The sequence below is a fragment of the Leptonychotes weddellii genome, chromosome 5 (genome assembly GCF_054177405.1).
Source record: "Leptonychotes weddellii isolate Sample4059 chromosome 5, ASM5417740v2, whole genome shotgun sequence".
Lineage (NCBI taxonomy): Eukaryota > Metazoa > Chordata > Mammalia > Carnivora > Phocidae > Leptonychotes > Leptonychotes weddellii.
In genome coordinates this window covers 5,203,272-5,217,722 of record NC_138373.1, presented here as the reverse complement: position 1 = coordinate 5,217,722, position 14,451 = coordinate 5,203,272, and the positions used below count along the sequence as shown (strand labels likewise).

General features: G+C 54.7%; 1 protein-coding gene across 3 annotated transcripts in view; it reads right to left on the bottom strand.

Annotated features, from left to right (window-relative positions):
* NPTX2 (neuronal pentraxin 2) overlaps positions 1-12,586 on the bottom strand; it is a 78,574-nt gene extending 65,988 nt beyond the window's left edge. Inside the window, exons 1-6 of one of the 3 annotated variants that reach the window (XM_081819303.1) lie at positions 12,146-12,586; positions 10,119-10,335; positions 5,303-5,547; positions 4,372-4,692; positions 3,328-3,507; positions 993-2,444 (exon numbers count right to left, since the gene is read on the bottom strand). In XM_081819303.1, the coding sequence (XP_081675429.1) occupies positions 2,217-2,444; positions 3,328-3,507; positions 4,372-4,692; positions 5,303-5,547; positions 10,119-10,335; positions 12,146-12,571 (1,617 nt within the window). In that variant the 5' untranslated portion in view covers positions 12,572-12,586 and the 3' untranslated portion in view covers positions 993-2,216. Of the gene's footprint in view, positions 1-992; positions 2,445-3,327; positions 3,508-4,371; positions 4,693-5,302; positions 5,548-10,118; positions 10,336-12,145 lie in introns of those variants that run through there. The other 2 variants (XM_081819304.1, XM_081819305.1) reach the window with 2 other exon arrangements.
* Positions 12,587-14,451: the final 1,865 nt, after the last annotated feature.

The window sequence follows — 14,451 nt, the reverse complement described above, 5'->3', positions numbered from 1 at the left end:
GCCCTGCTTGTGTTCCCTCTCTCGCTGTGTCGCTGTCAAATAAATAAAATCTTTAAAAAAAAAGAAAAAACCAAGCCATTCTTCTTTCTCTGCCCTCTCAAGCCATTTTCAGACCTGTGTGGGTGCTACCCTGATCTCCCCCAGAAAGTCTCATTATATGATCAACCTTTTCGTACCCTCTGAGTGTGTGTGGTATTATCATCTGGACATCTGAGCCGAATTTTTCCCTACTATGTGTCCACAATGGCAATCCCGACACTATTAAGTCTTACTCTATGAACACAGATATATTTCCATTTATTTAGGTCCTCTTTAATTTCTCTATATAATGTTCTAGATATAAAAAAAGAAAAAGAAAAAATAATAACGTTCTGTAGTTTTTAGCGTACAGATGGTCCCCGGCTTACAGTGGCTTGACTTACAATTTTTTGACTTCGTGGTGGTGTGAAAGCAACACATATTCAGTAGAACTTAGTTTGAGTTTTGAAGTTTGATTTTTCCTGGGTGAGTGATATGCGGTACGACACTGGGGATGCTGGGCAGTGGCAGTGAGCCACAGCTCCAAGTCAGCCATGCGATCACAATCATGAGGGAAATCACAACAGGGCAGGGCCTCCAGAGCCATAGGCCGGCTTGACCCCAGCTCTGCCCTTAACTAGTCACGTGATCCAAGTCACTGTCTAATTGTTCTATGCATTCACCTGCAAATCGGGATTCACTTTCACGGGGTTGTTAGGAGGAGTGAAGGAGACGTACGGTAGAACACAGAGTAGGTGGCCAACAGGTGTCACGCCTGGGACAAGGAGTTGAGTGTCATCTACGTGAGTTTGAGTCCTAGTTGAGAAGACAGGGGCCGGCTGGAGACTGCCCCCCTACCTCCAAGCATTTCGGTGTCCCTGGGTCTGCCAGACACAGGCCCCAGACTCATGGACTGTGGCAAAGCCCCACCCCCCTACCCTCAGCCCCAGACAGGGAGCAAACAGATACGGAGGCATCTTCCAGGGCACTTTAATCAAAATTCCGTCATCATAAGAGTTCTTGTAGCATACAGTGTTAGGATGGGCATGTCAACTTGGTCCTACAAATGGAATTTCCACAGATTTGCACTTCAAACATGTATGAAAAATAAAATATATAATATTTAGCTTTATAAATTTCCCCACTTCATCACTCTCCTTAAAATAAGTTACTACCTCTGTCCAATAAATTAAGCAACCTGGAGTCACTGAGCAAATATCAGCCAAATGACTTCCATTTCCTGAAAAAGTTCTGGGGGAAATACTTGAGACAGTCAAACGCTTACAGTAATCAACATGGATTAAAACTAGCACATTCCTCACAGGGGGGCGAGACATCAAAAATGGAAGGCTGCTAATGGCTGTTCTTCTCTGTTGGGAAAAAATCAATCCCCCCTGACCATACCAAATGGTTGGAGAAGCTGCAACTGAACTTTTGGCACCAGTGGAGAAAGGAGGCTTTGCAAAGAAGCCATTCCCAGCGACGAGTCCATCAAAGCATCGATCGGAGGGAGAGGTGACAGAGGGGGAGGCTCAGCTGCCACAGCCCTCCTCCAGAACTCCCTTCTGCGGTCCCGCTCCCAGCCCCCTCTGGAGGCCCGGATGCCCCCTCCATCTTGGAGAAGGCAGGGTGTGGTCTGGGCAGCCTGCCCCCCTCCTCGAGCTGAAGAGTTCCTCAGAGCATAGTAAAGAACACCAAGAGAAAGGCCCTTCTGTGAGCGGCGGGGGCTGCTTTGCTGCGTGCTCAGGGGACAGCAGGGTATACTCAATACACAAGGGACACAGATACTCCAGCAGGATGGCCGCACAGCCTTTCAAGGGGACAGACAGAAGGTGCACACGGGACATCGAGGATCCAAGAGGGTGGGCAAGGCTGCGGTGTGCTAGCAATTACAGGGGCTCTGCACGGGGCCTCAAGGGCCTTAATCCCCCCGTCCCCAGCAGGAAGTCAGATTTGCCCACCTGCAAGCTCAGGGCTTCTTCCCCCCTCAAAACAACACAATACTGGTAAAGAACAAAGAATCTAGTGACACGGGCTGCTACAGAGCCTCGGCCTTCCAAGAGTCCCTGGGAATGAGCTTTGGGGGCCCCAGCCCATTCTGGCAGGGGCTTTTACACAGTTTAGCTGGGGGAGGAGGTGGCCTTGCACTTCCGACAGGAACAGCCCAGCCCTGGCCTCCTAGACAGAGCAGGAGGCAGCTACAAGTCAAGGAGACGCTCCTCACAGGTCTCCACGGGCCACTTTGAAGCCCCTCCAAACACATCGACGTTGTTGTCCACCCAGGGTATGATGTTGCCGGGCATGTTCGTGGAGCAGTTGGCAATGTTGATAATTTCTTGCGCACGAAGGACGCGGTCCCATATGTTGAACTGGCTGAGCTCCCCCACGAATGCCTGCGTGGCATCGAACCTGCCCCCAACAGTGTCCTGGGAAGGTGCAGGGGAGCAGAACCACATCGGCGCAGGTTCAAAAAGCAGACACACCCGCTAATTCTCCTGGACCGTGAACGGCCTTCGGGAAGGGATGCCAACTTGGGAGGGAGATGGGGAGACTGGGCCATTTTCCCAACTCCCTCCAACTCTGGCCACACCCCCTGACCCCTGATTCGTGCACATCCCAGAGCTCCAGGGCATGTGAAACCACCTCGAGACTAGAGTGGAAAGACATTTGCCCAAAGTCCCAAAGCTAGAACTAGATCCAGGTCTCCAGACTCCCAGCCTCTCCCAAGGAAGTGAGGGGAGGAATGGGCCGTCAGCAAACCTCAGACATAGGCTGAAACATCAACTCTTATCTGCCCAGGAGCAGACAAGCAACTTATATTTCCCCTCTCCCAGAGGGTGAGTTTCTTGAGGGCAGCTTCTGAAGTCACTTTCTCACCCCCATCTCCCTCAGGAGGCTAAGCGCCCCACAGGCATGCCCTAAGTGCCCCAAAACACTGAGCCAGCAGCTCCTGGAAGATGCCATGTCAGCCCTTGGCATCCTGAATCAAAGCTGTGCCTGGCAGAGCCCAAACACCTGGAGAGAACCCGAAGTCCCTTCCTGATAACATGACCCCAGGGACACTCCTGATCACCTGTGTTGGACTCCATTCTGGAATCTATCTGACCCATCACACCAACTTGGTCGACCGCCCTCTGCCCCTCAGGCCACAAGACAGCGTGGGGCGAGCTTGTTGTCAGGCCTCAGTGGCCAGGTCTGGCAGGCAGACAGCTGGCCAGGGGCCCCAGGGGCCCCAGGGGCAGCCTGCAAGTGTGGCCTTATGCTGCTCGGCTGGCCAGCGCGCTCCCCTCTTGCACCCCCTGCACTCACCTGTTCCTGCCCAAGGATCAGCACACCCCCTGGCTTGATGGGGTGCCAGGGGGCCAGGTTTTCCCCAGTGCCGAGTTTCTCCCCATCCTGGAAAGCTTCCCACATGCCATCCCGCGTCGTCCAAGTGATACAGATATGGTGCCACTTGCCGTCACTGACAAACAGGGGCAGCTGGGCAACCTGTGGACAGCAACATGCAGGTGAGGGTCCCCGCAGGGTTTCCAGAAGTCTGACCTGCAGAGGGACTGGAGGTCCTGCTGCTCCCATCATGCAGGGTCCCGGCTCATCTCCCCTTCTCTGCACTGTGGGTAACATGGGCAACTCTGCCCCTCAGAACGCCTGGGGTGGGGGGAGACACTGTGTGACACAGACAGCCAAGAGGAAAGGGGCAGGCAGCCTGGGTACAAGCCCCTAACCCCAGGGTGGCCTGGCTTTCAAGGGGATACCCTTGGTCCCAGGTTTGGCTGAGGGTCCAGGATGCTGTGCAGACTGAGAAGATATGAAGTGAAGGACAAGCCCCCTCCCTGCCATGCCTGGACCTGAATGCCTCATGCCGGAGAGCCTGAAGGGAAGTCAGGGTTCTACTGGGCCAGCTTCTTTGGAAAACAGTCAGACCAGGCATCTACACTCTAGGCAGGGGCTCAAATTCTATCATGGCACTTGGGGACTGTGTGTGTGTGTGTGTGTGTGATGGCACTTGGGGACTGTGTGTGTGTGTGTGTGTGTACTCCTGTGCAGAAGACCAAAGGCCTACAATTATGTGGGAGTGTGTGCTGGGGGGTGCAGACAGGGACCCCCCCATATGGAAACGGAGGAAGGTCATTTTGACCCACATTGTTCTGCCCGTAGTCCCGTGAGCACTACAGACCAGCCCAACCAGGTACCATCCTGTTGTTACTGCTGGTATCCTAGCAACCCGCTGCTTCCTCCCAGGAATTGGCTGTTTACGTGCCACCTGACCCAAGAGGTAAACAAGGTTCTGGGCCCTGCTGTGTCCAAGGGCGTTATTTAGAACAATTAATCCCTGCTCAGGGACATGGTCACCTCCAAAAGGAGCCCAGCGGGGAGATTCCACAGCATTTGCCACTTAAACAAACTCCCCCCAGGATGGTTCAGTAACGTCAGAGTAAGGGGCCAGGGCAGAGGCAACAGGGAGCTGGAACAGTCACTCGAACGCTCAGCTCCAGCAAGGACGTGAGGACGCAATTCTTTGGCTATGTTGAGTCTGACTTCAGAATGGAAGTTTAAGTGGGGTTCCTGGAGGTCCCGCAGATGCCCAGAGCGGAGTTCTTGAGAAGATCCGCTCTTGAATGTCGAAACCAGCCAGTGTATTAAAAAGGGATATTTACTCTGGAAAAAGCAAGACTGTAGGGACAGAGAACAGATCAGTGGTTGTCATGGGCTGGCGTAGGGGCAAGAGCAGACCACAAAGGGGATTTGGTGGGGGGAGGAGGGAGGAGGGAAGAAATGAAACATTTCCATATTTCAATTGTGGTAGTCACACAACCTCAGACATTTGTCAAAACTTGTCGGACTGTTGACTGAAAACTGTAGTTTTACTGTAAACTGTATCTCAATAGACCACCCCCAAAAGATAGGCTGATAAATATCCTACACAGAGAGACATACACATACCACCTCCCCTAATCAGTATGGCCCTGGGGAACAGCCCTCACTCATCGGCCCAGGGCCTGTGACCATTCAGGCTGGCCCACAGAGACCCCAGCTCTGTTCCTTCCACACTGTCTGGCTTGGAGCCTGTGCCCCTTCTAGGCCAGACTCACAGCTCGGATCTCCACCAGCCACGGCTGCCTGCCCCTGCCCCCCACCCAGACAGCCGGCCAGAGCGGGGCTGAGTCAGTGCAGAGCTGTCCCCACTGCGAGGAGGAGAGCCCTGCAGGAGAGCCCGCCGAGGAGGCTGGCTGCCAGACGCGGCTGCCGTGATGGGGGCAGGTGGTGTCCAAGCAGGCCTCACCTTGTCGTTGATGAGCAGCTCGATGGGGTTGTTGCCCCACTCTATCAGCACGATCTCGTTGGCCTGCCCGGGCACCGCGTAAGAGAACGGGGTGCCGATGCCCGGCAAGGCGCTGGATCGCAGCCACAGGCAGATGGTGAAGGCGTAGAGTTCAGGCAGTGTCTTCTTGATCTTGCCATACAGGTAGTTTGTGCGGAGCGGGAGGGACACTTTGAACGCATCGGGAGACTTGAACGCGCTGTTGCCTGGGGGGTGGAGAAGAGAGGTGGCGCTGCGTGAGCCTACTTCCCGCCAGCATAGCCCACAGCCACGGCTCACCCGGACCCCAACTTCCCCCATGTTGGTCCTTCAAGCAACAGAGCACCCGCTACCAGGAGGCCGTGGTGCAAAGTGCTACCAGCCCAGGAGTAAACAAGAGCGGCCTTGCTCTTGAAAGCTTGAGGAAGCGGGTAGGGACAAGCTGGATTTAATTTTCCGGTTAAATTAAGCCAGAAAACCCTTCTTCAGCTCTTTTCTTGAAATCCTGACCTCTTCAGCTCCTTCAGCAAGGGCGGGGTCAGGGCCCTGCTGGACTTGGGCTTAGAGGCAGGAAGTCCTAACAGGGACCTGGGCACTCGATAGACACTCGTCAAGCCAGTAAGCCCCTCACTTCTCACCCTACAGAATCCCTGCACCCAAGCAAAGGAGTCCACGTTAGTGACTGGACACGACAGCTTAACTCAGAAGTGGCTTTTTGGACTAAATCCCTCACATGAACCACTTTGCTCATGATTCACCCTTTCCTCCTAGAGAGAAGATTGCATCTGTCGACCATTTCCTGTGGTTTGGCGCCAGTCAGAGGCAGAGAAATACAGAGGTGTCCCTCCCCGCTGAGGTTAACGCCCTGGCCAGAGCCTTGAGCCCTTGGGGCCCGCCTGGGACTGATGAGAACCCCGACTGTCCTCATGTAAATGGTGCTTCCAAAATCTTTGAAAGCCACTGGTACTCTTAAATGGGTCTAAATAATTTCTAATAGTTTTGATTTAAGCTCAAAATTAACAATAAAAATAAACACACAAAAAGCAAGTCCCCGTCTCGAGTTATCACAGATTCTGAAGTTTGCAGGGTCCCATCCGATTCTGTGAGCTGTCATGGCAGAAACTTCCCTCTTATTTGGGGACTAGATGCTTCTGGTGAAGGAGCCTAAACACCCTTCACTCATTCAACAAGTATTTATTAGGTATCCACGAAGGGCCAGATGGACTCGGTCACCGTGAAAAACAGGCAGGCTCTCTGGACCCAGAACCAATGGAGCCAAACTGCCTGGGTCTCGAGTGCATGAATCAGCCCCTTCTACAGAACAGAAGTCAGAACAGATGAGCCTTTCTCCCCTGCAATCTCCCAAACTCCTTTGCTTTCATAGAAAATAACACGTGAGAGAAGCTCTTTGGGGCCATGGTTCACCCCCACCCATGGAAGACCTGCAAAGAAAAGCAACAGGGCCCAGCATCACCCTTTCAACCTGTCTAGAACAGGCAGCAGAGAAAGACTAGCCTCTGGGCTTCACAGTACTATTTACTTGAATCTGCGGCTTGTGCAGTCTTGCCCAGTCCATCCCGAGCTCCCGGTCTGCGGAGCCGCTGAGTACCCGGCGGGGGTTGGGAAGACTTGGTCACCCGGGGAAGCCGAGGGGGGCCAGGCCGGGTACAGGCTGGGACTGAGCCTGCGTTAGGCTGAAGCAAAACTGAGGTTAGGAAGCCCCACCTCCCGATTCTGCGGGTTGTGCAGTTGAGGCACTGAGTCTTGGAGGAGCGAGGGGACTTACCCCAGGTCACACAGCTAATGAAGGACAGAGCAGGGAGCGGAAGTCCCTCGCTCAACTACGTGCAGCCACTAGTCCTTAATCTGCAAATGGCCGTGTTCTTCACAAGGCATGATTAGCTAATAAAGAGAAATGGCTTCTATCCTTGCAGGTGGGCAGGCCTGCTGATTTAATAAGGCTCGGTGTCGGTAATATCATTAGCTAGGTGACAACAGATAGGTTTAATTAGACCTGGGAGAGCCAAAGGGCAGAGGAGGGGCCCACACCCCAAAAGCTGGTGCCCTCTATTTATATCAAACAGCTTGGAGGTTTAGAGGAAACTTCATTGAAACCAATTAAGGCATTAAAAGGCCTGACCAATAAATCAGAGGCTGCAGGTGGCAGACAAGTGAAAATGGGGGGCAGCTGGGGCCAAGGAGAGATGGGCTCTGTCTTCTCAGTGGCAATGTTTACTTCACCTCCAAGGTGGGCTGTGCCTGGCCGGCTGGCCCAGAACCTAGAGGCCCCTGCAGACGAGCAGATCCCACGACAGAGAAAACAAGCATCCGTGGGATCAGGCAGCACGAGCATGTGCATGCAGCGTTGGATGCTCACCCCTGGGCTCTGGGGAGCCTCCTGCTCAGTGGGGCTGGAGCCCACACACTGCTCCAGGCTCTTGTCCTCTGGGGTCACCACCAAGTTCAACCCCAGCTCTGCAACCTGCTGGACCCGTGAATGCACTTAGCTCTCTGACTCAGTCAGTCCCTCATCTATAACTAATGCCTACCTCACACAGTTGTTGCAAGGGTTACAGAAGACACAGAATGTGGAAGTCACAGCCTGGTGTTTGGCCCAGAACAGGCCCATAACGGGCAGGAGATGATGGACTGAGGGCCAGAGTCCCCAAAGCCCCCTACTTTGCGTATGCTTGAGGTCCATTTCCTCCAGGCTCAACAGGATGCTTTGAGGAACAGAGTATATTTTCCACTCATGGTCTACTTGGGGGCTGGGAGTTTATATATCCCTTTATTCTTATCACAAATAGGACAGATAGAAACTCAGAATTAGCCGGAAGACAAACTGGTTGGCAAACGATCATTTTCCTCCAAGACTCATACCAGAGCTGGGTGGAGCACAGAGAAGGATTCTAGAGTTCTCCTGGTGGGTCAGTACCAGGTCCTGGGGGCTCTACAAGAAGGCCAGTCAGGGGCCCCTGCCCTGCGGAACGCAGCGCTAACTAGGACATGGACACCACCTTTCTGTGCCAGATGAGCTCTAAGGGCTTCCTGTAAAACCTAGGTATCAAGAGCATGGGTGCTGGAATCAGGCTGGGGATGCGAGGGACAGTCACAAAGTGGCAGCTCCTGGGCGGTCAAAGCCATGTTGTTGCTGCTCACCAGCTGGTGGCCCAGATCCCACCTCAGTCCCCTCTCCCCAAATGACACACCTCTGGCCGAAAGCTTCAGGGCACTTTTCTCATCTGTGTAATGGGTATAAGAGAAGTCCTATCTCACAGGGGTGATGGGCTCAGCACACACTAACCCAACAGGCTTCTATTAACCTACATCCTTGTAGCAATTCAGCCACCGAGCCAAGCAAGACTCAGCCACCAAGGTCTCTGGTGGAGCTCTCTTTTCGTGCTACAGCTACCCCCTTCGAGATACTAAGTGACTGGTGTCCCCAGGTTCCACTGTGGGTGAGGCTGGGGAAAGGGAAGGCAAGCCACCTTCACCTTGGACCTAATGCTGCCTTTCTGTCCTCCTATCCGCAAGAAAGGCTGCAGCTGCTCTGCCTTCAGGGAAGGCTCTTGAGACCTAAGGAGCTTCCTGAGGTCACCCAGCAGAGGTGAGGCAGAGGACATTCTTTCAGAAACTCCAGAATCCAAGTCTAACGGGTAAGTCACCCACCCCATACAGAGAAGAATAAGGAAGAAAACAGAGAGTGATGAAGGAGACCTGTGACTTCTGGGGAGGTGCTGTAAAATGGAACAGAGACACCATCCCCTTGATCATCTGGCCCGCCCCCACAGGTGTCACTAAAGGCATAACTGGATGTACTCCTATCAGTTCATGAAATGGAGTAAGGAGAAACTGTCTTTGTCAGGCTGGTGCATTTCAGAAGATTACAATCTCATCTCCACTATCGGCAAACTTAAACTTCACTCTCAGGCCCCCTGGCAGTTTGGGCCTCAATCACTTAGGGCCCTAGATCCCTTCCCTTCCTGTGCCCCATGGGAGAAACTTACCCACCACAGTGTGAGCCGAGAAGAGAAAGATACTCAGAATCCACCGAAGGATGAGTTAAGAAGTGGCTGAAATGCCCACATGGCAGAAGGACGGGGTTAGGTGGTTTGTCCAAGCTGGTCCTGAGGGCACTGGCTTTCCCATGGATAACACCAGGGGGCTGGGGTTGGGGCTAATTCCTGAGACAACCATCCTCAATCACGCTTATCATTTGCTCAAACAGCCACGAGCTATCTCCATGCAGGGTCAGGCACTGCAGACACCCCGGGGGGTATCTGCAAGGGATGGAAACCAGGCTGCTCCCAGCAGCAATCGGCCCCTTCTGTCTCCACTAGGTCAGAAAATGTATCAACAAGGCCGTTAAGTTGGGCAACTGTCAGGCAGAAACCCTAAACCCCTGTGCACCATGAGAGATGCCTCAAGTTGAAAGAGCAACACTTCATTTGAGAAACAGAGAAGGGAAAGCGGAGAGCTGGGGATTGGTAAAGAGTGCTGTGGTTTTCTGCACATAGGACAGGTAGGTTCGGAGATGACCCAAGAGCAGCCTCAGAGCCGATCCCAGCAAACAGGGAGCAGAGGCCGGTGCTGAGAGTCAGCAAGCAGAGGTCACCACTCCCTCAAGGGCCCTAGTGATTGCCTGTATGTAAGTGGGTGGCTGTGGGCCAGCCCCCCTCTGCCTGCTCTGAGCGCAGCTTCCCTTACACTGCAGCCAAACACCAAGACAATGGGGTGGGTGGGGGGGCTGAGAGGGATGTCAGCCAGAGGGCGACAGAGAAGCTAGCCAAGAACTCACCTCGCTCCAGCTCAGTCACCCTCTGCAGCAGAGCGTTCAGGGCAGTCTCGGTCTTCTGCCGGTGAGCCGAGGTCTCATTGTGGAGCAGGGACTTCTCATCCTCCAGCTCCGCCACTTTGCTCAGTAGCTGCCTCTCCAGCTCCCCCAGTCGCCGCTGGAGCACCTCTCGAAAGTCGCTGGGCAGCACTGCGTTGGACACGTTCACTCGGAGCTGGTGCTTTTAGATGGGGAGAGGGACACATGAGGGAGAAGTATTAAGGCCATTTAAAAAGAAATTGTGAAATGTAGCTCTAAAAGCCCAACCACACAGGGAGAAGCTTCCAAAACGGGAGTATTAAATCGTGCCAATGGCACGAAGGGGAGCACTTCACGGATGCTTTTTTCTTTTTTGTATGGAAAGGATTTCAAAGTCAAACAAGAATTACCTTGCTGCAATATTTGAAACTTACAAATTTCATTTTCCTCTCTCAGAAAGCTATTTTCCTCCTCTTGCTAAAAAGTCAAAATTTTAATCACTATCTACCATCCTTGGGTAAAGGCCACAACACAGTGAAGTTTAAAAAAAAAAAAAAAAAAGTTAACCAAATGGTACTCAAAGCAAATGAGCTTTCATCTGTAAGTGAAAACAGCCCCCAAGTCCCGATATGGCACAAAGGTGAATAACTATGCTTGCAGAGATGTTACTGGAAAATGAGAGACCTAAAACATGACAGTTCTGAATTCCAGGAATCTTTGCTTTGAATGCTGTTTCTAAATCCTCACTTCCTATGTCTCTTACTCCTCTACCATCATGCTGGCTCTGGAGGAAGTCTGCCACTGGCTAGCCATGAATCCTTGGCAAGCTATTTACCCCCTTTCTAAGCATCCAAATTGTAAAATGCAGTTAAGAGGATCTGCCTCAAAGGACTGTTGCAAGGGTTAAAATGAGATAATACCCCTGGTGTATATTTAGTAAACTAGAAATGTTAGCTGCTATTAATCATAATGAATCAAGGGATATACAGATGCTGGAAATACTGTATTTAGCTATCATGCCACAGGAAATCCTCAAATAATTTTTCAATAATTACCACCTGTAATTGAAACCTAGTTTTGTTAATAAGCATTTTGGTAAACGTCTTTAACAGAAACGTCCACACTTCTTTTTTTTTTTAAAGATTTTATTTATTTATTTGAGACAGAGAGAATGTGAGAAAGAGAGCACATGAGAGTGGGGAGGGTCAGAGGCAGAAGCAGGCTCCCTGCCGAGCAGGGAGCCCGATGCGGGACTCGATTCCGGGACTCCAGGATCATGACCTGAGCCGAAGGCAGTCGCTTAACCAACTGAGCCACCCAGGCGCCCCGCCCACACTTCTTAAACAGGGTTCGAAAGTAAAGATGGAAGTTAAATGAGGATTTCTCTTGCCAAGTTCCAAACTGCATACACACTCCAAGAGAGAAACGGAATAAGGTCCCTTCCCCCAGAGCAGCCTGGAAGGGCACCTTAGAACCGGCGCAATTCGCGGACAGAGCGTCTTTGAAGTTAAAACCAGGTTCCCTCCGAGGCGCCAACCGGTGTGTGGCCCGGGACCCGCCCGCGCTCGCCTCCCCGCCGAGACCCTGGGGTCGCCGCCCGCTCTGGTCCAGCCCGACCTGATTTATAAAAGGAAACACGGGACAGCCGGGGCAGCTGACCGCACGCGGCAGCCGCACGTCACCCGGCACAGCCTCTGGGAGCGCGTCCGGCCCCGGGAGACTCGGACATTCACAAGAAAGAAGAGGCCGTCCCGGTCCGCTCACCCGGACCTCGGTTAGTGACTGACCACTCGGCGGACAGTCCCGGCGCGCGGGGGGAGTTAACCCTTTCCTTCCAGCAAGAAGCGGGGTGGGGGGCGGGATGAAAGCCCCGCAAGTAAGTTCGCGAGCCCGACCGAGAAGCAACCCCCCCGACCCCAAGCCCAGCTCGCTGTGTCCCGCACAGCCTGGCGGGCAGGACCACGGGCCCCACCACCACCCCGCGCCCCCCAGAACCCGCCGCGCTCGGCTACCTCGAGGCTCTCCAGGCGGTCCTTGAGGGTCTGCAGCGAGCGGCTGAGCTGCTCCACGACGTGGCCGGGGTCCCGAGGCAGATCGCCCATAGTGTCCTTGCCTGTAGCTGCCGGGCCCTGCGCCTTGCCGCCCGCCAACCCCTCGCAGCGCGCCAGCTTGCCCGTGAGCTCACGGATGGCCTCGCGCTGCGCGCCCAGCGTCTCCTTCTGCTGCACGACGGTCTCGCGTAGCTGCAGCACCGCGGCCCGCAGCTCCTCCTCGGGGCTCAGCGCGCCGCCCTGCATGGGCATCGCGGGCAACGGGCAGCCGGCGCGCGCCGCTTCCGGGGGCAGCGCCGTGCACACGAAGCGGCTGCCGGGCGCCGGGCCGTCTTGGGCGCCGGCGGCCACGGCGAGCGCCACGCCGGCGGCCAGCAGCGCCAGCATCCCGCCACCGCAGCGCTCACTCCAGCATCAGCGGGCAGGCAGGCGGGCGGGCGCCGTCGGGGCGCGCGGCGGACGCGCCTCCGCTGCGGGCTGCAGCCGGGCGCCCGCTCGAGGGCAGCTTGAACGCGGGAGCTAACGGAACCGCCTCCCTCACGTAGCTCGCTGTCTCCGCCCGGCGCAGCGCTCTGGTCCGACCCGGCCCGCGCGCCCTTTCTTAAGCTGGGGGTGGGGGGGCCGGCGCGTGGGGCGCAGCGCCGCGAGCTCTGATTGGCCCGGCTGGGCACGCGTCAGCGAGGGGGCGGGGCGGGGGCGCCTTCTCCCGGCGGGCGGGCGCGCGTGTGGGCACGAGTCGGGGGCGCTAGCGCCGGGTTGTGGGGCCCCCAGAAAAGGAGGACTGAGGTAAAAAATAAAAAAAATTAAAAAAAGGAAAAGAAAAAGAAGAAAGAAAGAAAAGAAAGGCCGCCCAGTTGCCTTCGCGAGCGTTGGCTGGCGTATCCAGGCGCCCCCCGACCCACCCGAAGACGCGGGCGTCGCGGGCTGAAGAGAAGCCGGCTGCTTTCCCGGGGCGGCTTCTGAGCTTCCGGGTCGGCGCGACGCCTCGCTCCGCGGCCACCGCCGCCCCCGTGGGGAGGGACCCCCACTTCCCAAGTGAGGAAAGTGAGGAGGAGCCCCAGGAGGAACTCGAACCCAGGGCTGCCGTCGAGAGCCCCCCCGCGGACAGCGCGGGCCTCCTCGTGCGGGCCGCGCGGGCCTCCTCGTCCGGGCCGCGGCCGCCTCGCCCTGAAAGCGGGAAGGAGACGCACGACGGCCGCCCCCGGGCCGCCCGCCGCGTGCACGTGCACCTCCCCGGCCCCCGCCGCCACCCGCCGCCGTGGGAAGACTTCTCAGGTCCTCGGGGACCGGAAACGCGCGCCAGACGCCGACTGCGCGGAGGGGGCGCCCGCACATCGCCTCCGCCGGGGCCACGGCGCGGGGGCCGGCGTCACGAGGCCACCCGCAGAGCTCTCCCGTGCTGGGGCCGGCGACAGCCCAGCAGGTGGTGGCCTTACTCAGCAAGACCTGGGCTCCGTGGGTCCATCGGAGTGCAGCCATCGCGATGGTACCGCGTAGTAAAGCCGGGCCCCACACTCGTAAGCCGCTGCCCACAGGTCCAGTTTCCCAGTGTGAGGCCGCTGTCCTCACATTCTTGGAGAGCCCAGATATGGACAGAAACCCCAAAAGGCGGGAGCAAATTTGTTTCAGAATCTTGGCTGTGGCTTGCCAACAAGTTCAGAGAGATTTTGATGCACAGCTACAGACCGAGCTGGTTACTGCACATAATAAATGGAAACTTTATTTTTTCTCTGTGTTTTTAAGAAATCCTGTGGCAAGGTCATTAATCACATTATCCATTATACGAGAAACAAATGGATTTGTCGCTTGTGCACAGAAGCTGAGGTTGACTCTGAAAACAAATTGTATCAAAATAAATGAAATTATTATGATAATATAAAATAGACTGCAGTGATTAATCGCCAGAAACCAAATTTTGACCTGCTTTGCACTTAAAACAATAGCTTCTGTTATGTAAATACTTGTGGGGTTTTCAAGGACAATATAACTAAATTACAAGAAAAGTTCTATTCGTGAAAATCTCTTCATGGAGAAACATCAAGAGACAGAAAATCTGGTCTATACGACACCTAAAGCAGAGGACAGTGGAAGTGGTTCAGGTAAGAATATTCGTTGGTAGGAAAGATACGGGGTGGGGATGGAGGGAAGTGGGTAATGGGCTAATGCCACTGTTGGTCCGCATCACCAGGAGGTGTGTCCGCTTCACAAAGTAAATATGACCTTGAACAGGCTCATTCCTCCTACATCCTTACTTCAGCTCCTTGAAA